Source organism: Schistosoma haematobium, chromosome 4 (assembly GCF_000699445.3).
Source record: "Schistosoma haematobium chromosome 4, whole genome shotgun sequence".
In the NCBI taxonomy this organism is placed as follows: domain Eukaryota; kingdom Metazoa; phylum Platyhelminthes; class Trematoda; order Strigeidida; family Schistosomatidae; genus Schistosoma; species Schistosoma haematobium.
In genome coordinates this window covers 38,750,894-38,774,175 of record NC_067199.1, presented here as the reverse complement: position 1 = coordinate 38,774,175, position 23,282 = coordinate 38,750,894, and the positions used below count along the sequence as shown (strand labels likewise).

General features: G+C 34.4%; 1 protein-coding gene across 2 annotated transcripts in view; it reads left to right on the top strand.

The window, feature by feature from the left end:
- The first annotated feature begins 442 nt into the window (after positions 1-442).
- MS3_00008022 (uncharacterized protein) overlaps positions 443-23,282 on the top strand; it is a 107,696-nt gene continuing 84,856 nt past the window's right edge. The window contains exons 1-13 of one of the 2 annotated variants that reach the window (XM_051216359.1): positions 443-699; positions 735-837; positions 874-973; positions 1,008-1,170; positions 1,205-1,382; positions 2,168-2,317; positions 3,757-3,917; positions 10,218-10,349; positions 11,511-11,862; positions 12,653-12,787; positions 14,363-14,801; positions 19,375-19,504; positions 22,809-23,062. In XM_051216359.1, coding sequence (XP_051066940.1) covers positions 467-699; positions 735-837; positions 874-973; positions 1,008-1,170; positions 1,205-1,382; positions 2,168-2,317; positions 3,757-3,917; positions 10,218-10,349; positions 11,511-11,862; positions 12,653-12,787; positions 14,363-14,801; positions 19,375-19,504; positions 22,809-23,062 — 2,530 coding nt within the window. In that variant the 5' untranslated portion in view covers positions 443-466. Of the gene's footprint in view, positions 700-734; positions 838-873; positions 1,171-1,204; positions 1,383-2,167; positions 2,318-3,756; positions 3,918-10,217; positions 10,350-11,510; positions 11,863-12,652; positions 12,788-14,362; positions 14,802-19,374; positions 19,505-22,808; positions 23,063-23,282 lie in introns of both variants that reach the window. The other variant, XM_051216360.1, reaches the window with a different exon arrangement.

The window sequence follows — 23,282 nt, the reverse complement described above, 5'->3', positions numbered from 1 at the left end:
TAAGTTTTTCATGCCCATCTCTATACATCTATGCCTTCCTGATAGTCGTGCATTCACTTCCAATCAACTGACCTAGTTATTTATTATTCACTTGAAGCGATTGTCTACTCGTAGCATTATGATTTTCTACCCATTATTTTTCAAGTTACGAACAACCTTCTGCCCGTTTATGTGATAGCTGCCGGTTCTGGGAGGTTTATTGGATTGGGAAGAATTCATCCAGATTACAAAATACATCAACCCATACATAACTAATACTGAGCTGACTGGAACCAGTAAGGTGGCAAGACTATTGCTGATGGAACACTACCAATTACACAGGCTTGTGATGAAATAATAAGAAACTAATGCAAACAAGGCTTCTGATCACAACAACTTGTCACAAAGCTGTTGGGTACATTAAAAACCGATGTGAACATTGGATACGTTTGATATAAGAGGCCTTCTCAAATAGGTTCGTTACAATATGCTTTTCGAAAAGTCATTAACATGTGACTTTGATGATATCAAATCGGAGGAAGTTCTCATTCTTTTTCCTGTTTTGTATCAGTCCGGTGACTTGATGCAATGCATTTCAAAAGTTTCAATGACACATAATCTTCGTCATCTTCTGGGTAATCTAATCAACACTTTGAATTCCCTTAGAAGTTTGAAAATCCCTATACTATGGGAAGAAACATGCACCGAATATTCTCTGTCGTAAGTGCTGTTTTTTCTTAGATCACGCGATGTAGTTCCATTCCTTCGTTTCCTTCTCTCGCTCTAAATTACGAATCACAAAATGCTTTGGGGAAGTTAAAAACACTCATGCTCCTTATCATTCATTTATGCAACGATGTGAGTTAATTTGAATATTCTAGTTTTTATATTTAGAAGCCAGATCCAAGATGCTCGCTAGAAAGCTGTTGCGAACTCATGGAAGCTGAAGCTCTGGAAACTGAAGTTTTTATTATCTTATGTTTTATATTTCATGGTTAGTTCATATAGATATCAAATATAACTTCAAGGTCTATCGAATTACCACTTAGTTGGGAAGTTCTTTTGTGGTTATTTGGCTCACTGTAATACTGTCAATCACAGTATTTTACTGAAGTTGGCAGTTAACTTACCTTCTGATTGGTGGCCTATAGTCCACGAATTATGGAAGCTGGGGAAGTCTCTTACAACCAAGTATGTCTTTCAACTGTTCTTTAATGTATTTCAGATCCTGCTGTCAGGGTGACAATTTGCAAGATAAGGATGGGATCCAGCGTATTCCGCATTCCAAGTCAAACGTTGGAGCCCATTTAAACCCATTTTCATTGTCATGTCGTATTCAAACAGTTTTATTTTACCTGGTAAAATTAAACCCACATGATGCCGTTACAGTAGTGGAGAATTGCGTGAGTTTTTTCACTTAAGATATTCGAAGTAATTTACACTCCTATAATCTATTTTGTTAAGACTGGGTCACTATTATGCATTTGAAGTTACTGTGTTAACAAAAGTAGCGTTAAAATTCAAGAAACATAAGAGGTTCTTTTTTAGCAAAGCAATTCACGTACCATCTTAACAATAGTGCACTTTCACGAGTAATTGAGAACTTAGCTTAACGACCTATCATAACAAAAATTACTGAAGTTAACCATTTATCTGTAGTTCTTCTGGAAAACTCCGATCACAGTTTACTAAAGGTTTATTCCTTATTCTTTCCTGGAACTAAAGTTTGTCGGTCCATTTGTAGAACTTTTAGCTTTAATACCCTATAATAAAACCTAGTTAAATTGTCTGACGGTTTGTCAGTCATATATAATGCTCTTCATCTCAATTATACTCCTCCGTACTGCTTATTGCCTATCAGGATTCGACTCGTGTTCAATATTTATTCTATATTTGTTATTATACAGTTCCGGAAACCTCATACGTCACTGATATCCCGAATTTCGATCTTGAAAACCTAAGTTCACAGATTATTTGACTAGCACCGTGCCTAAGACTCGTGTCTATGCAATTGTTAGCTATGCTTACTTCCCTTTATGATCTAGAATTCCGTATCAGTTCGTAATGCGCCATTCAATACGTTGGAAGCGTTTAATTTTATTGGACTTTGGATCTAGTTTTGTTACTTATACCTGTGGAATGATGCTTGCAACTGAAACATGTTGCTGCGTATACTTTTTGTTTTCAGATTACCACCCGTCAGTTTCCAGGCTTAGTTTTGGATTTACTTTTTGGATTGATCAATAAAGAGGGTTATACCTTGAATTTTTTGAAAAGGATTTTGCTAGACAGTGGACAAGACATTCGATCTTGGATGAGCAATTTTCTGAAGCTTCCAGTAAGCGTCTCCGAGTTTCTTACTTATGTTTTTAATAACACAGATATCTTTATAAAAAAACCTGATTTATATGTGCACAGCTAATCCATTAAATCAATCTATTTATTCTAAGATTTTAGTTTCTCTGAACTTGGGTTATTGGGCTTAAGCTGCAGTTAGTATTCACGTTAACTAAATTGAATCACAAGTTATTTTGTTTTATATCCTTGGGAGCATCAGATCATCGAAGGAAAAATTAAAGCCTTTTCTCATATCCTTCTCATTGTGCACAATGTGACAACACTATATATGGTAAATTGTCGTTACAATCGGTAACTTGATAAAGTGAAGTTGTAAATTTTGTGTTGACTTGGAAGGAGTCTAGTCCATGCAAACGTAGTTGTCTTTTGTTTATATGAGTATATAGAATAAGTTTTCATCGATCAGGACTTTTACCAAATATAAGATAATATTCATATCGAAACAAACCAATAAGGTATAATTGTTAGGAACATGTACATACAGCTTGTCAATGAGGAATGAACTTGTTTTTAATTGCATTATTGGGTAAAGTAAGGTCCATCAGTGTAGTGATTTCATGTTAGTGCAGCTAATTAGTGTTTTATTAACATAAAGGTTAAAGGATATGTAATCTTGAGATGTATAAAATCGGTGATTGTATTTGATGATAATATTGCAAATAAAATTAAATACTGTAATTACAAGGTAGAAATAATTCTGTTTTACTGAAAAAATGGGTTGTTTATATGAGATATAGTCAGTTACTTCCGTAAATCGTATTTTATGTGTACCTCAAAAATCTTGCTAAAATGGATACAGTACTTAAACTTCGGTTGTGTTGACTCGACCATGTAAAGGAAAAAAAAAAGAGCGGACATCTGTAAACATATTTGAAAGCTATGAGTTTGGCTTTAAAATTAATCCTGGGACGAACGTCTTCATCCTCCAAATTTAACAAAAAGATCGGTTAGTATCCATTACTGATTGAGGTAAATGGGATGGAATTAAGAGTTGCTCTAATGAAACCAACCAAAGACCCATGGGTGGCATATTATGTAAGTAAATAAGCAACTCACTGTTAAAGTTTGTTTGCTGTTAAAGTTGATTTATTTTTAGCATTTTCCACACCATATTTTTTGACGGCCTTTTACTGTGCAATATTATATACCTAAACTCATAAAGTACTTTGATTTTGAATTAGAATTTTAACAAGATTCACTAAATGTGCTCAATATTGGGTGTTTGCAATGTCAGGTTTCAAAAAATTTAATCAGTAAGTATGTGCGCGGTTTGATTATTTATTCGGACTTCGTTATTTATAGACGGAAATACAATAAGATATTCTTTAGATCCAGATTACATGTATTTAATGATTTCTGTTGTCTCTAATATACCCATGGATTTCAATATGGCTTTTTTTCCACCATAAAAATTTTCAGTCTTCATCATGGTACTTGGATAAGCTAAGCCATCATTTTATAAAAATCACTTCTTGCCTTATACCACGTGATTCTGCAATTCCTTTGGATGATAACATGATTCTCACTGCGTTAACATTACTTCGTGTGTTAGCTGCATTTCGTGGGTTTATAAATTACAAGTAAGTTGTTTCTTCCTTTCCCCTACTATTGTTTTTAATTCATGGCTTAAGCAATAAGCTAAAGAATAACAAATATTTGTGTAGTTCAAGGTAATGTTCTCATTAATTTTTATTTCGGCGCGGCAAATATACTACTTAATACTCCCTGGTAGTATAATTTATTTATTGAGAATTTAAGTTTCCTCACAGCTTTGCGCAGTCCACTCTTAAAAAAGTAACCGATTGGTTTTCGAAATACTTTTGTCGGTAAATCATTCTTGATATTTCTTATTTTACTATATTCATTTGCCAAACTTACTATGCCTTGGATATGTTAAGTTCTTCAATGAGTAGTATTCTGTTTGTTTGGAAACAAACTAATTCATATTGAAAATCCTTTACTATAACTAGGGCTTTTGGTAATAAAAATGAATGTTGCGAAGAAATATTTCTTTTTAATTGGCTTTATATCGTAGCTATATATATATACATATATACATATATATATACATATATATATACATATATATATATATATATATATATATATATATATATATATATATATATATATATATATATAACAATTATAATTTAGCATCAGTTAAGTGATAATATTGAGTAATAGTACGTTATATTATGAAAATGATATTGATTGCTTGGTCGAGTAATTAAAGTGGGGAGGGGTGTGAGATAATCGCAATAACCAAAGTAACTACCCACAAATGAGTCTAAGAAGAGGTATTTTCATATAAATCTGGGATTTAAAGTTTATTACACATCCCAAATACTTCGGGATGGTGTGCCTTTGACAAATAAAAAAACATCTTTACTAGAAAACTACGATAACCTTTAACAAGCGGAAGAATATTTTCCATATCTGTGGAGTGTAAACTCCTCTGTCTGTTTACCTTCGTGTTCATCCACTAGATCACCCATGGAGTAAGGTAGTTGAGTTGTAGCCAGCACCCTTTCAACATGGATACGAGGGTAATATTGAAGCTTGGCTTTACAAGGAAGGATGGAATGTGGTTAGAATCCATCCTCGAAGATTTGATCGACTTTAGTTTGTCTATATAATCTTTCGAAATTTACCAAGATTTCATCGTATCTGACTCCTTAATATCGTAGAAGTTCCTTTCATCCGTGATATGAAGCCTGAAATTTGTGTTTACGAGAAGTGCTTCATCTTTTTCTGTACCGTGCTTTAACCGAAGAATATTATTAGTCGTTTTATTCTTATTTGTTTGATGTTTTAATTTACAAAGGCCGCTCTTTCTGTAATTATTTTCTTCATATCTCCCTAGATTTGACTCCTAATTGCTACCTATATCAATTCATTTGATCCCTCTAATGCCTTTACGATCAAGAAAAAAAACATTTTAGTTATTTTACTCTATTCACACGATAATCTAATGTTACCTTATTTCTTTTACACTTGTTCTTTACTTGTGATTACTCTATAGAAATTACATAGCCTTATATTTTCAATTACACTATTTTACATAGTATTAAAATGTTCCAATTGTATCATATTTGTGCATTGTTCAAGTGTTGTTTTGAAATTAGTCTTTAAAATCTTGTAAATAAACCAGACTATACAGCTTGATAATAAGTCTGTTGTAGAGAGATCACTTTGCTGAATTTTGTGTGCTTGTAAAATTGGTCAAATAACTATGATAACAAGTCAGTTATGAATTAAAATCACGTCATATTAGAAGATGAATGATACAATTATGTAAAAACAAGGAAAGCAAAAAAAAACGAAATGGCGAACCTATCTAGATCTGCTCTGGTAAAACAGGATTGTATATATTAATGTAGAACCCTGATAGAAAGTCTAATTAAAATAAATTTCTCTTGCTCCATTTACTTTTTATCAAATGTCTGGATGAAACTTTTATCTTCTTGCTTGGTTGATTAGAAATTCAACCAGTTTTTAATTGTAAATATTTTCCAAGTTGTTTATTAATTTCTTTCAGTTACCTTAAAATGATGTAAGACGTTATTATTTAATTTTATGCTTCATATGAAGTGTTGTTTCGGATACAAACTGTATAACAATTTGATCCTCATAATTTTCCATTTGAATGCATAAGGCTGATTGAAATTGTGTATCAAATATTTTCAAGCTCTCACGTAGTTGTGTTCCATATTGTTTACATGGTGTATGGCAATATTTCTAGCATATCTTAGTTCAACTAACAGAGTGATCTGATTCTTTTGATAAACTCATCAATATATTAGTTGATTAGCATTACTGACATAGTTACATAGTAACCGGAATTTTAATTATTTAACTTCTTCAGTTAAAGTATTTGTTAAACTGCAACTGTTTTAATGTCTTTCGGGACTAAATTTTCAGTAAATACTCGTGTTTTTAGACGGGGTTGGATAGTGTCTAACAGTGGAATCTAGGTCGTCTGTTTCGCTCTATTCGAGACTCGTCAGCTGGATATACCCACATCCTTGTGTTTATATTCACTCCAGGACTTGAACTCAATGCCCTTCGCTTCAAGTGTTAATGCGTGATCCACTTAACTGTTTAGTCCAAACAATAACAGGTTTGTACAACGGGTGTCAACCATAATTCAGTTGATCAGTAGCTTTTAGCATGTGTTCATCCTGAGTAAACTACCTGGATATTGCCATCAGTCACAAGTATTCTCCAAAGCGAAGGCGATCCACTCAGGATCCATATATACTAAAAGAGACTGATCAATTACAGACCTTAACACTGAGGACAGAAAGATTCAAACCCTTGCAAGTGAATTATAACATTAGTTTATTTTGAGATAAATTCTGCTTCATATGCTTCGTATTTGAAAGTAGAGCGAGTTGGTGAATAGTAAAACTGGTTGTACAGAAAACTAGTTTTGTACTTTGACACCTATTTTTCCATTTTAGACGCATTTTTGATCCTGATTTACTATATTTAAGATTTAATTACATTAATTACATAATTTGTGTTGTGTCACACACACAGTGAGATCGATCTTAAGGGATGGGGATAAAATCAAACACCTAACTTTAAGTCAAACAATTTAATTATACTGCCAATAAAGTTGAATTTTATTTATTTAAACACATAAATATTGGTACAAAAGGATATTAAAGCAGTATATAATCCACGCAATAAAAATGAGATTATGAAGAAATCGAGAAAGGGGGTGAGTATAATAAAAAAAAGAACGAAAATGAATCGAAATTAGTATATGGGAGGTGAAAATAATAATAGTAATAGTATTTGTTATAATAAAAGGAGCGATTCATTCATGAAGTTCCTCTACATTATACTAAGTAAGCTAATGACTACATCAGGACTACTACTTGGTTTTATTCTGAGTCACGTCTATTTATTTATTTGAACACATAAATATTGGTACAAGCGGGCACCAAATATATATACGTCACAAGAAACAATGAGAATAGGAAGAGAAGAAAGAAGGCAAGGTACGTATAAGGACAATAACGACCACAGATTAGTGTAAGGTAGTGTAATAATAATAATAATAATAATAATAATAATAATAATGACGGAAATGGAAGGATACAACCAGAAGAATTCTTTCAGTTAAGGAAGATACAGCCACTTTTTATGAAAAAAGTAAAATAAGGTTACAGAAGGGTCGCCACTGGCTTCTATTCTGAGCCACTGTGTAGCACCATCTCTAGGACCCCAGCCAAGGAGTCGATAAGGACCAACAGAAGCCAGCCCTTTGCAGCTTTCCTTCATATCACGACACCATGTCATACACCGACCACCTCTCCGCTTCTCCCAACCAGTCCCAGTGTCGACAAATAATGTACAACGTGGAATTCTCTGGGACGACATTCGGAGAACATGTCCGAGTCACCGAAATCGATGTTTCAAGATGTTGGCACCAATTGTATTATTGCCTCTGCTCCCGAACACACGATGCCTAACCTCTGGATTACTAACATGGTGTTGCCACTGGATGTCAGCAATCCTTCGGAGATAACGATGATCAAACACAGAGAGTCGTCTAACATCCTCAACTCGGAGAGGCCAGGTTTCACAAGCATAGAGCGAAACTGCTCTCACCGACGCGTTGTAGTCCCGACCTTTTACAACCAGACTAACATCACGAAGGCGCCAATGATGGTCCAGATTGGCATAAGCTACTCTGGCTTTCACTATATGTCCATTGATCTCATCACTCACGCCACCACCAACACTTATGCAGCTACTTAGATACACGAACCTCTCGACTACTTCTATGTGCTCACCATGCAGGGTGAGTACAGGATTAGAATCCTGCCGGTCTTGTAGAAATACTTTGCACTTCGAAGGTGCAAAGCACATGCCGTACCTACGGACATTGATTGCCATCTGATAACGTGTCAAGCTACTGTGACACTGTCTCTGGGGCCCCAACCAGGGAGTCGAGAATGACCAACAGATGCTTATCCTGTATGTGTACAGGTGTTGACGTATGCTAGTGTTTGGGTTATTTAAAGATTTGTGAAACAAATCTATTTGTTGCTCATTTATCTCAATTTGTTTTTTCTTCGAAATGAATTCTTTTCTATAGTTGGCTATTTCCATGTTAATTGTCAGTCATTATTCCATCTAAAATCACTTAACCGATGATGGGTAGCTAGGTCGACACCAGATACTGACTATTGAAGACTTTATTTGGTTTATCGAAATATTAGCACCGTTGTAACTCTGATCTGTATTCTTTGTGTTTTATATTGGAGTTATAGCTGATAATAACACTAGTTGTCAGCTTAAATGATGTAAATTTGAACCGTTGATAAAATTATCTAATTAATGAGTCATTATTGAATTGAACACAATCCTCTTTCTCCATTGATCTCTAATCTCAGTGGATATAATTGTAAGCATTAAAAAATGGTGAACTTAATAGGGTAGGTCATTAGGTTTTTTAAATTGTCTCACATTTATTTTCAATGTTCAAAAGCTTTGTGATGGGATTTTTATTCAATATTACTTCCGTCCTTTTTAATTCAATGTGTTGATTACTCAGTAGTAGTAGTATTTGTTTTATTTTCCCAGTATGGTCATTTATTCTGTATAACTATTTGCTATGATGGAATGAAAAGTCAAAATTCGATTGATTTACTCATTATGATTTTTCAGTAATACTTCCTTTCTGATTCAATGTAATGGTTAGTCAATGTAGTATTCGGTTTTCTTTTCTCGTATGATATTTTATTCTGTATAATATATGATATTCTTTTATTCAATTGACATGAACTATGCTCTATATGTGATTTCATCCTAATTATGAATCAAAGTGTGTGTACAATCAATATACAAAATAAGTGTATTTTCGATACAACACAGCATGCATCAATCCAATCACACTTGACGAAGAAGCTTTGGAAGATGTAAAAACCGTTACATATCTGGGGAGCATCATTGATGAATATGATGGATCTGATGCAGATGTGAAAGCGCGAATCAGCAAAGCAAGAACAGCATATTTACAACTGAAGAACATTTGGAACTCAAAACAACTGTCAATCAACACCAAAGTCAGAATTTTCAATACAAATGTCAAGACAGTTCTACTGTATGTGGTGAACTACGAAAGCCATCATCTAGGAGATATAAATGTTTATTAACAGTTGTCTACGCAAAATACTTCAAATCCGTTGGCCAGACACTATCAGTAACAACCTGCTGTGGGCGAGAACAAACCAGATCCCAGCGGAGGAAGAAATCAGGAAAAAGCGCTGGAAGTGGATAGGACACACATTGAGGAAAGCATCCAACTGCGTCACAAGACAAGCCCTCACATGGAATCCTCAAGGCGAAAGGAAAAGAGGAAGACCAAAGAACACATTACGGCGGGGAATGGAAATAGACATGAGAAAAATGAACAAGAATTGGATGGAACTATAAAAGAAGGCCCAGGACAGAGTGGGTTGGAGAATGCTGGTCGGCGACCTATGTTATATTGGGAGTAAAAGGTGTAAGTAAGTAAGTATTTTCGACTAGGGTCTTCGTCGTGTTTTGGCGGTTAATAAATTCTCACTTATATCAGTCCTTGTCCTCTTACTTTCGCATCGTGGAACTTGTCGAGGTTCCTCGTTTTGAGTGTAAGTGATAAGCGTTTCCGACACAACAATCAGCGATGGCCAGATATGACAAGTGGCGTTCAATCCACAAGACTTATCAGTGGCGACGGGTGAAAAAAAGAACCAAGTCACATTGTAAACTGGTTCTGTACTGAGAGTTATTTGAATACTTTTTTATTAGTTATAATAAATATATTATTGTCATTATTTGAAGTAGTGTTTTGTCATCTTTCTGCAAAATTATTTCAGTTTCCCACCAGAACTGTCGCAAAAGTTATTGATTCTTCTAACACATCGAACAGTTGTTTCTGAACGTGGCTTACAATATATCAGTTATTCGCTCGCATTCTTAATTGGGTTACGTTCAAGTTTGGCAACAGGGTAAGTTATTTATTTATAAATTACAACAAATTATTGTTTCATTATAGTAAGGATTTTAAGCATATCATGGCACTAACTATAAAAGAGCACCATATTACTTAGACTGATTATTAAACAACAACTGATAACTTTTTGTTACATATTCTCCTAGTGAGGTGATATCAGTCCATTCAAAGACTTGCATTGTTAAGGAAACTGTTCATAAGCAACTTTCACTCTACATTGGGAGGATGTTCAGTGACATAAGAGGATAGGAGAAGGCTAGTATCATCTGAGCCAAGATATGGGATCAGTTCTTAAGGTCATTAAATGTTTGTCTGAGTTTTTTAGGCAGATGCAGACTTACTAATTGGGATCCCCCTGATTATCGTGATAAATAGTTGACGTTAGATGATATGGCTTAGAGTTAGTTTCAAATAGCCAATATACATTCACTCTTTGTCTTCCCTTAGATTTCGAGTTTTAAATTTATCTCAAATTTTATGCCGTGAATTAATCCTTTCTTCTCAAATGACATTGTCTGTATATAATCCTTTCTACTATTGTAATGTACGAATGAGTGCAGTCCAGGTTGACTGCGTAATATTATATGCGATCCTACTATCTATGAGGACAGGAACAACTGTAATTCCCACGACGTGAAATGTGAACTTAAAGTTTGGTGTAAACGAAGATTTATTGTCTCTTCAAAAATCGTTACCTCAAAAACTCCCAAAATCATGTGATTAGATCAAAATACATTTGTGTTATAATTTTTACACACAAGAATATGACATATAGGGGAAAATACAGAGTTATTGTAGTAACACACATTAAATATAGTTCAAATGAATAGGTACAGGGAATCTAATCTTCATACTAAACGGAAAGTTATCATTTGTCATATAGAAGTTTATACCGGATTGTTACCAGAAATATTGGCCTGGAAACGTCACTGAACAAAAGTTCACATATCACCTTGGTCTAAATTCATAATGAATTCGATACAAAAACTGTTGACCTAAATGATGTCATCTTGTTTTACCTCATCATGTCAAAGCATAATATATCTCATTCATAATAACAGTATTTGTTTTCTTTTATTCTACTTACAAATATTGATTTCTTCGTGGTATTCAATTTAACTCTAATCCTGAACTGATTTCACCCTATTACGTGCAGAATATCTTCAGATACTAATGGCGTAATGCACAATAATAGTCATGTTCCTGCAAATACAACAGATATTGAAAATACAATTGTAACTTGGCTCCAACGTTTAATAGATGAACAAGATATTTTCAATTCACTAACTCAATCATCATCGTCATCTTATCTGCGTAATTGTAATCAATTTTCAAAAACAACATCGTACATTGAACCTTTACTGCTTTTAGCTATCTTATTTCATACAAATCAACCTGGACCAATTACTGAACTAATATCAACTTTACTTGGTCTACGTATACCATCACTTGGACGAACTATCAATGGATGGCGTAAATTATTTTTCCAAACTGTTTTTACAGAAAATGTAAGTTTTGTTTAAATCATTATCATCATAATACATTAACAATCCATACATACTATTGTTTAAAGAAACACATTATTTATTTTGTTCAATACACTAGGTAGTTACCTGTTGGGACTTAAATAGCTTGAAGAACCTAGATAAAGTCTGAAGGTGTAAGATAACTCGCGTGTAAACACTTGACCATTTTGTTTGGCCTAAAAAATAAGTCATTAGATTACCATGGAAACCTGGAAGCACTGCATGGCCGTTTCGTCCTACTGTGGGACTCCTCAACAGTGCGCATCCACAATCGAACCTAGGACGTATCAGTATAACGCGCGAGCGCTTAACCACTAGACCACTGAGCCGGTATCCAACAGTGTTAGTGTCTAACTTCAATCAATCCACCAAATTGAGCGACACATCCACCATTGTCTTCAGTGAGCTACTATCTCATAACTGACCCAGTTGAACTCCGCTGGTCACTGCTTCTTAGTAGAACTTCAGGAAATACCTCTTGAAGTCAGTCACTAGTGAGCATATATTAATTCATATCGAAAGGGTTTTTGTGGATATTATAGTAATTGTTAATTTACTTATAGTTTTTAAGTATTAACAATGTTATACACAATTTCAATATATATCGTAATAAATCAAGTTTCATATCAGCTCTTATGAAAATGGATACACATTTTATGTAATTAATCAGTTGGATGAAGTATTCATTAAAAATCATCTTTTATTATAAAAAAAAACGGTTCTGCTTCTATATCGTGTTTTATGTTTTCGTTAAAAAAATATATTTATGCAGATGATTGCTAATCAAGTTGCACGAATTCCAATTACGCCAAAATTGAGTCGACATTTAGTTGGTCACTTACCAACTCAATGTATGCTACAATTACTTAAATCGCATGCATTTGCTAAAAATAAACTACATACTAAGGTAAGATATATCTATTTATTTATTTATCTATATCTCTCTATTTTTTTGATATCTTTTATTTAAAAAAAAGACCCTGCCAAGACAACTCTGGCGTGTTTAATTTCAGATACTGATATTGTTATACATTGATAAATGTCTTGTTTTTGTTCATTTTCTTTTATTAACTAAATAATTACAATTAGATTCATTGGACACTTGCCAAATTTTTAAATTTTACATAGATAATGGTTAAGTTACATGATTTTATGGTTAGTTCGTATAGTTTGTAAGTAGATTTCATTATGAATTGATATGAAGTTATCCAAGTCGAAATTCAGAATGTAGCACAGTTATGATTACTGAAGCAGAAAATCTGAACGTTTGATGGTCCCAATATTACCGGAACAATGCTTTGAAGATACTTATAATCAAATACTGGTAACCTACGTATACACTCTATTTTTAAAGACCATGTTTCACAGCCATAAAGCAGATCGAGACGAACTACTGGCTTGTATACTCGTCCTTTAGTTAGATAGGCATCTCATCTACAACATGCTTTCTGAATTCGTGCCGAAATGTCGTCAGACATCAATGTACCAGAACTAGTGAAACTCTAGAAATAACTAGAGCGGTCTGTTTGTTCATTCACTTCACTCCCTATCATTAATTTAGGCTTTGTTGTGGATCAGTCTTGAAGCAGCATTTTACAGTCATAGAATAAGATATGCCTAGACTGTTAGTTAATACGATCGTTAGACTATATTTTCAGTTTTCACCAAACTGGATTGTAATATTTGTGTGTTCTAAGTCTATAGGAGATAAATCCTTTAAGTCAAGCAAAGAACTTATTCTTCTTAAAGGTTTTTCTATGACGATGTTGAATAAGCATATTAGGACAATGGGCAGCCTCCACAAAGGCACTTAAATTTTTTTGTTCTCATGAAACTTCACCGTAAGCTTTGATTCCCAAAGGCGGCCTGCTTGAGCATCTGGGCTACCTGTTCCTGCCATCTAGATATTTCAACAAGTTATCTATTTTTGTTTGTTTTACTATATCATTATGTTTATTAATCGCATAACCTATTCTGCTGCGTTTCTGAAAAGTGTACAACCTTTCGTTGTCAAAGTTACAAAGAACTCAATAAGAGACAATGTGGTTGCTGGCAATATACAACGAAAAGAATGCACATTATTCAGATGTTCATTTACTGAACTACTAACATCTAGCTGGAGATCACTCGATATTTATCGCCAGGACCGACCAAGAACAAAGAAACGGAAACTTGTTGAAATACTTTACGCTGAGAATTCTATATTGTACCAGAAATATAATATTGAATAAAGCTGATAATAATAATAATAATAATAATAATAATAATAATAATAATAATATCTGGAATGTGAACTCACTAGCGAAGTTGCTAATTCATTGAAGTATCTTGGGCATTCGTATGTAATAACACGCATATTTTCACCAGTATTTAAATAAGCTTGTTCTACTGTTCATTGATTTTTGTTAATGCGAATATCTCTGTCACTAATGTAATAACTTGGGTGTAATTTCAAATTTTATCTATTTATTTTTCATTGTAGAAATGGATTATTGGACAGATACGTGAAAGTGTACGTCCAATTCATCCATTGCTACCAGAATTATTAGAAGCACATATTACGCATTCGTTTACTTCCAATTCTAACAATTCATCGTCATTGAATAGTGATATTCCCAGTATTACTAGTAGTATTAGTAGCAGTACTATTACTACCAATCCTACTGCTTCAACAGCTTATATCAATTTATCATTAATTTCTGAACAGGAATTAATCAATGAATTTACAAATTCTAAATCTTCTAATTTGATTCAATTTTGTGCACCAGGGATTCATTTACAATCGGAAATTAATCATAAATCTGTAAATCGTTTATATATTTCAACTACAGAACAAGATTTTACTCCGCAATTATTATTTCTATATTATGCATTTTTTGTTTTCGATTATCAGTTCAATTTACGTTTAACATCTAATCGACGTAAGTTTATGAAAATGTGACATTATGCTACATTACTGCTTCCATTGATTATGCAATGAAATTTTTACTGGTTTTTTATTACCGACGCAAACTACAATTTAAATGTGTATAGTTTATGTATGACATTCATTTTGTGATGTAGTTTATACATTTTATTACTTCACTTAGATATCCTCTAGAATCTGTTGAGAACTGTGAATGCAAGTTATTTAGTTCAAGGCAGAATTTCGAAAGGGAACAACTGGCGACTTTTGCATAACTCAGTACCCTGGTGGATGAATCTAGCGTCTCCGTTTTTTGTTGGGATTAATCTGTGGGTTAGCAGATATGGCCGATAAAATGATGGAAATCCATCCGGATAATCATAGTTTAAACTCAGTACAAACTGCAGCACCGACGGATAAAGGTAGTACAGCCATGTTCCAACAATAACAACTAACGGAACTGGCAAATTAACTAGCAGAATTACAAGCGACAATAGCCACGGTACTAACCAATCGATACAGATCACCGGCTAGGCAAAGATACTTTTCAAGGCAGCGTTCATGATCACCTAAACAAGCCACCGGGATCTGTTGGTACCACTGAAAATACGGCACAAAAGCACGGCGTTACACACGACCGTGCGCGTTTACACCAACCAATAACGAGAAATCGGAAAACGTGCCGGCCAGACAGTAATGGCGACGCCTGTTGCTGGCCACAACACTAGCCGTCTTTTTCATATCCGGGACTGTATTTCTGGCTCAGATTTGTTTGGTCGAGACAGGAGTAGAAATCAGCATAATCCCACTTCAACTTTCACGACGACAGCACACCATGAGTACCAAGTTGTCACTCATCGCGGCCAACGAAACGGTCATCAAAACCTATAGAGAGCAATCTCTCATTTTAGACCTCGAACTCCGAGTTCTTATAGTTGCCTAGGTCAAACAACCTATTCTCGGAGCCGACTTTCTCAGCGCCTACGACCTCCTAGTAGACATGAATAAAAAGAAGCTGATCGACAAAAATACACGTTTACAGGTGATTGGTACAATCACTACCAACTATGAGATTCACGGTGTTGGAATAATAAAACCAGTGAACAAAGCTTTCACCGACGTCTTGTCGAAATACGAATGCATCACAAGAGTTGATTATCAAAATGATTGCACCTTACACCATGTCCAACACCACATTACTACTACTGGTCCACCTATATACGCTAAGTCGAGAAGACTACCACCACACAAATAACCGATTGCAAAGAGAGAATTCGAACATATGATGCAACTAGGCATCATCAGGCAGTCTAGTAGCCCATGGGCTTCGCCTTTACACATGGTTCCCAAGAAACATCAGGACTGACGCCCATGTGGAGATTATCGACGATTAAATAATCAAACTACTCCAGATAGATATCCAATTTCTCATCTACACTATTTTTCTTAGAATCTACACGGAAAGCAAATTTTTTCGAAACTAGACCTTGTGAGAGCATATCATCAAATTCCGAAGGCACCGGAAGATATTGAAAAAAAAGCAATTATCACACCTTTTGGTTTGTTTGAATTCTTAAGTACTGCAACGAGTCAACGACATTATTGTACTTATAATCAGACGAAACGTTCCGTGATGAGTTTTGTGGTGACTCGGATTCCCGGATGTGGAAGTTTGCATAAATGTTGAAATATCTGTCGCCGACAAGCTTTTGGTAAAAAGGGGCGCTTGTTGCCAGTTGAAACGTTGCAAATGATAGATAAGTCTGAGAATTTGAGGCGCTCTAGTGCAAAATAAATAGCTAGTAGTTCCCGTCCGAATTTACTGTGACATTTCTGTGCAGGCGACAGTCGTTTGGAGAAAAATGCTTTAGGTCTAAATAATGTCGTTGACTCGTTGTTGCAGTACTCCGGAATTTGATGATATGCTCTCACAAGGTCTAGTTTCGAAAAAATTTGCTTTCCGTGTAGATTCTAAGAAAAATAGTGTAGATGAGAAATTGGATATCTATCTGGAGTAGTTTGATTATTTAATCGTCGATAATCTCCACATGGGCGTCAGTCCTGATGTTTCTTGGGAACCATGTGTAAAGGCGAAGCCCATGGGCTACTAGACTGCCTGATGATGCCTAGTTGCATCATATGTTCGAATTCTCTCTTTGCAATCGGTTATTTGTGTGGTGGTAGTCTTCTCGACTTAGCGTATATAGGTGGACCAGTAGTAGTAATGTGGTGTTCCGTTAGTTGTTGTTGGAACATGACTGTACTAACTTTATCCGTTGGTGCTGTAGTTTATACTGAGTTTAAACTATGATTATCCAGATAGATTTCTATCATTTTATCGGCCATATCTGCTAACTCCTCTAAAGTAACTGAATGTCCTGATAGGCTAAGAACTTGTCTTACGTTATGTGATAGACGCTGGAACGACATTTGTTTTACTAGAGGTTCTCCTAGTTTGTATGGCCCTGCTAATTATTTCATATGCCTTAACAGTTGCGATGGTCTTTTGTTTCCTAATTCACATGACCTTAACAATTGTTGTAATCTTTTTTCGTCGGAGACTGACGTGCGTTGTATAACAGCGGCTTTTATTTTGTCATATGGCTCGCTCTCTGGCACTTGGTCAATTTGATCCCCAAACTCGGCAGCGATTACTATGGGGACTGCGCCAACTACGTGAGCATATTTTGTTGCCCTCGAGCGTATTCCTCTAGCTATGAATAAGGCTTCTACTTGGGCGAACCTGACTCTCGGGTTATTAGCTCCGTATGCTGGGAATTTGAATTCACAGATAGTATTAACTGAACTTAAAACAGTGTCAGCAGAATTTGATAATGAATTGAGGGCATTTATTGGAGAACCATCTTTAAAATAAACCAACGGGTCAGGCAAAAAATAGGTAACATAGCGTTTAGACTAAACTCAGTGCTCACCAGATAATTGTGGTGGATCAATAAGTATATTACCTCAAAAATGACAATAAAGTTATTACATCCAAATGTTAATGTTATAATCTATCAATTATAGGTTATAAACACAATTAAAAGTTAAAAGGCGTTACTTAAATCGACAGGTTTGTGCGTGTTCGAGTTGCCTTTGGTACCAGAATCCACAATTATCGATGATATAGCCAGACGTAGAATATAATGGAAATGTGGCTGCAGTCTATAAATGTAGATGATAGGTATTTCAAAGTTCAGTTATCATAACTACAGGCAATGGAGAACGAGAGACATGTGTATAGTAGTATATTTACAAGCAGTTAACAACATGTGTCATGCTATGAGTAATACAAAACGAAAGAATGTGAGTTCAGGGTCATACACTTAAACAACATGTGCAGTCATTTTGTGGTAAATGTACAAACTGTGAAAATTAATAAAATAAGTGCAAATAATATCAAAAACTATTTACAAAATAAGTTTGTCGTGCCTATCTCCACACCCCGAGCCTTCGACCTAGCGGTCTAATCCACAAGGCAGTGGAGCAACGTAAGGAGATGCAGTCCCATATTTGCAGGTGACCAACAATAGGTTCATACGCCATTTTTTTCTTTGGGATCCTGGTGCCCATATACACCATTGGTTTGGAATCAGGGTTTTCCAACTCCCCTAGTTGTACTCTCAGTGTCCACCGACCCGGTTAAAGAGTCGTGCGTTCGTTTTTCGTATTCTCAATTTCGTAGACAACAGCGCCTCGATAAGGTATTAACATGTCTTTTAAGGTTATATCGTGTACTGCACAATATTCATTGTTGAATTTGTAAGTCAAGACCTCATAAACATATGTTTCAGTAAAAACCACAAAACTATTTGTAGATTTACGGTTGTTTTTGTATTCAATTTTGACTTTTTCGTCAGGGTTAAACTAGTCGATAACACTTATCATACAGTAACTATGTGCAAAAATTGTTCATTTGACATAAATGTTTTTTTCCAAAGTAAATATATCTGATATAAAAGAGTTTGCTTAACAATCCAAACTGATAGATTTTATTTTCGATCTGTATTCATACTTCAGCTACTAGTTCTTACATAAACAATACTATTCAGGGTCGAATACAAACATTAAAAGTGACATATTACTGACTATCGTATAAATTATTGATCGAGTTTTATCGTAGTTTATTTATCTTAATTAGACAACCATTGGAAACACTGGCCGACTGCTTCGTCTTATTATGTGATTCCTTATAATAATGATGATCAAGTGTTCACAAATAATTAGTCTGGAGAGGTAGTTCCTGGAGTTTTGGTGTGAAAATGTGGCCAAAGTGGCTCAAACATGTCCGGTACGAGTCATTTATTCTGCCATAACTTTAGGAAATGGTAGTTCAATACCGCGAATTGATTGAAATTAGCCATGTAAACCGTTGGATTTGTAGACCTAGTGGTTTAAAAGCTAATCACATGTCGCGATACCTGAAGTTTCTCGATTCGATCTCCTGTGTGGTCGTGGGTTCACACTGTTGAGTATTTCTATACTAAGAAAAACAACCATCCTGAGTTCAACAAAATCCATTGTTTTAATTCGTTTTCTTTTTTTTTCTATTTGCTGTGCTTATATTCATATATTTATTATTAACACAGATCGTTTACCTAATGAACCATCATGTGTTTATTCCAATAAACTATGGGATATTATACCTATAACATATCTTTTACGATATGCTCGTGCACATTTATCAGATTATCGCTCTCTATATCCAAAATTATTACAGTAAGTTATTTTTATCTTAAACCTATTTCCTCTTTCCTATTAATAATTCGATTTTGCTTGATTTACTGAAAGAAATTGATAAGAACGATGACAAATTAGCTAATTCGTAGCTAGCTAGACTAAACCATCTTTTATAGATATCAGTGTTATTGGTATGTTTTCTAAACGTACTATAACCTTTAGTCATTATTTCTAATATCTTATCTATTACTTCTTAGCTTTACCAAATTAGTCTAGATTTTGAAGTGAGTATTACGCAATCTGTCTTGGATTATTTGTAATGTTTAATCTATAAATAAGCGGATGTTTGGATAATGTTACTTCTTCCATATTATTGTTGTTACGATCATAATTATCACTATCGTTTCTAGGCTTATTATCCACGTATTCCTTTACCAATAGAGTACTTTGAAGTTCCTTCATTAGGCAATAGTTGTGCTGTTGTTGTTAATGCTATCTTGGTAACCAAAAGTAGTAGAATTAGATTGGTTAGACATTAACACAGCTGGATGATAGCTCAGTGGTTTAAAGACCCAGTGCTCTAACTCTAAACCGAATTTCCTGGGTTCGAGTCCCGTATATGGAATTGTGGTTGTGCACCTCTGAGAAGTCCCGCACCAGGACGAAACGGCCGTCTATTGCTTTCAGGTTTTCAACGGTGGTCTAACATTAATCGGTTCATGATTTGAATCAAAACTTAAAAATCTCCACAATCCTATACTGATAAAAATAGAGGTCATCAACAGTCTTTGTCTCCTGATGATTGCATCCTTCTTTTTAACATCTCTTTATCCAATATTTTTTATGCTTCTTGAGTGTAATGATAATTGCTTAATGCATTTTATTCTGTTCGATGATTTTGTGATTGTGTGCGTGTTTTTGCGTTGATTTGTGTGTGTGTAATAAGACCAACTTATGTTCACTCGAATTTCTCTCATATTTATTATCAGTTCTTTCTAAATAATGGATCAATTTCTGAACGGAAAACGAATAAAAAATTAACATAAATGGATGCAAACATTTCTTAATCCTTTTATCAGATTACGAAGCATCTATATATATATATATATATATATATATATATATATGCTTTATTAAAATTTCTTGTCAGATGTGTTAATCGGGGGTGGTCGCTAGGAGAACCTGTTTGACCTAGGTTTTGTGTTAGTCGACACTCTTCGGAACGGTGTACTCGCGATCTTGAGGAAACTGATGCTCCCTGTATGATTCAAACTTGGGTTACTCAGCTTAACATTCTGAGAATTTACCACTGAGCTATTTAGGTCCCGACTGACCTCCTATAGGACTGAGTTGTTTGCAACTGATTAATCACTGAGTGTCGACTGACGTCATTCCTAATGCTGACTGAAAGGTATCGATCAAGTTACAATCCAAAGTATTTTCTAAATCGCTGAATCTCATTTATCATTTATATGCTTTCGTTTGTTTCTGATCTTGAAAAAATATATTTAGTAACAATAAAGCTCTCTCATTCATATGGAACAATGATGATATTGATTCTCCACATTCAACAATCATCGTTTAGAATCTTAGTCTTCAGTGTATACCTATGGACGCAACTTTTTTACAAGAGATTCTTGAATGAACAATTTGAGTATTATTTATTTTAATTTTCTTGTGAATTTTTAGTCCTATACAATTAAGTTGATGATTTTCCCGTTGCAAAAATTCCTTCTGATTATCAAAACATAACTGTCCCTCTAAGTGAATGATAATTGTTGTTTAACCATTTATAAGTAGGCACTTTCACCCATATAGAGAACTACATCTTAAGTTAGGTAAGGACAAATGATTATCTGGAATTCTGTTGATTTATTCACATTTGTTTAAATTACAGATGCCAATAGATTCTAGATAATCAGGAGAAGAAATATTAACTTATCATTAATCAGTCAGGTATAATATATTTGTCATAATCCAGTATGTCAACAATTTATATTCGCACAGTGATAATAATTGTGGTGAAAAAGTGTTATATTAAATTTTCGTCTACATACAATTTTATGATTAATTAGTTATGTTCTGGTCACATATTTCATTTTACTTCCTGATCGATATGTCACATTCTATTGACAATTTGAACTTATAATCCATTAAATTTTCATATATAGTGCATCATTTATTTGTTTGTCATAAGTTATTTATTGGATTCATGGTATGGTGTGTGCTACTGATGTAGACAGATATAAGTAGTGTGTATCACCAATTGAAAGTGTAACGCCTGATGTCAGAAGGTTGAGAAAATCGAAGAGAAGAGAACGGGAACAGAGAATGATTGGTAGGGAAAAGAAGGAACAACAAGGTCTGGGACAATTGATAGACATTTTGCGAATGAATTATTACTGTATGGTTCTCAGATTTTTGTAATAGGTTCTGTAGATTTCTGTTAAAATACATTTGGTTTTCCCCACTGGTGTTCTCATCCCCTACAATGGTTATCGAAACCTACATTGTTTTTTTAAATATTATTAGTGGAATTGTGAAGAGAAGAAATCTCACTAACTGATTTAATAAAACAATGTAGTCCTTCAACAGATTCGTTCGTTACATTCCAAAGAAATTCACTGAAGATGAATAAGTGTTGATATAACAAACCATCCGAAACAAATGTCAAAATGAACTTTTCATCCATGTAAAGAAGGAATTGTATTTGTGTGCCTGAACGATTTATTCTAGTCTATGCCATTAAAGTATATATGTTTTTCTGAATAAACGATTTATTTATTTCAATCCAGATTGCTGTATAACTCTAGTCAACTTTGTAATGGTTATTTCAGTGATTCAGAAATATCTTTTATACCCTCTTTTAAAGATAAAAACAGTATGGAAGAATAAATCAACTTGCGATAAAAAAAACTACACAAGTTTTTGCATAAAATTAAAAGATAAATGACTTTCGTCTTTCATTACACCAAATGATCTATCCTTGATCAATGTTAGACCACCATTGAAGACCTAGAGGCAATGGACGGCCATTTCGACCTTGTTGGGAACTCTCCAGCATTGTGAATCCACGATTTCTCACATGGAACTGGAACCTAAGACCTTCGGTCTCGTGTGAATACTTAACCTCTAGACCACTTGACCGGAATCCAACGATGTTTAAGACCATCCCTGCTTCGGTTTGAGCGCCTGGGCAGTATCCCAGCCTTTACACAAATCGAATGATTTGTGCTGTGCATATCTATTTGATACCTTGTACCAATCATTAATAGGCGATCGTTTTATTTTTATAAAGACTTCCATGTTATATCTCTTAATTTATATATATTTGTTTGTCCAGATTGGTTACAAATCATTTTCCGCATTTAACTATGGGTGAAATGATGATACAAGATGAATTATTACTTGATTCAATATGGAGATCTGAACACGAACCTATTCGTGTTCTTTGTATTAACAAAGCTGAAACGAATTTATCACCGGTGAATAATACAACAACAATCGTAACATCGAGAGTAATGACGAACCAAACAAATTTTGTTTATCAACAATCGAATTATCCTTTGCCGTTCCGTGAAGAACAATTAAATCAAGGTTAGCCTTTTTTGCATTATTTTCCAACTTTGTCTTCGATGCTGTATGAGGTATGAGATTGGTTGTCGTAGTTGATCATTATGGGTAGGTACTTCTTTATAAAATACCTGGAAAGAAAACCAAGTTAGGGAGTGGTTCTTATGACTTAGGAGTATAACAGAAGACCCCAAGGACTAACTTCTTGGGGTCAGTCAAACATACCACTTTTGTGAGTAGTTCT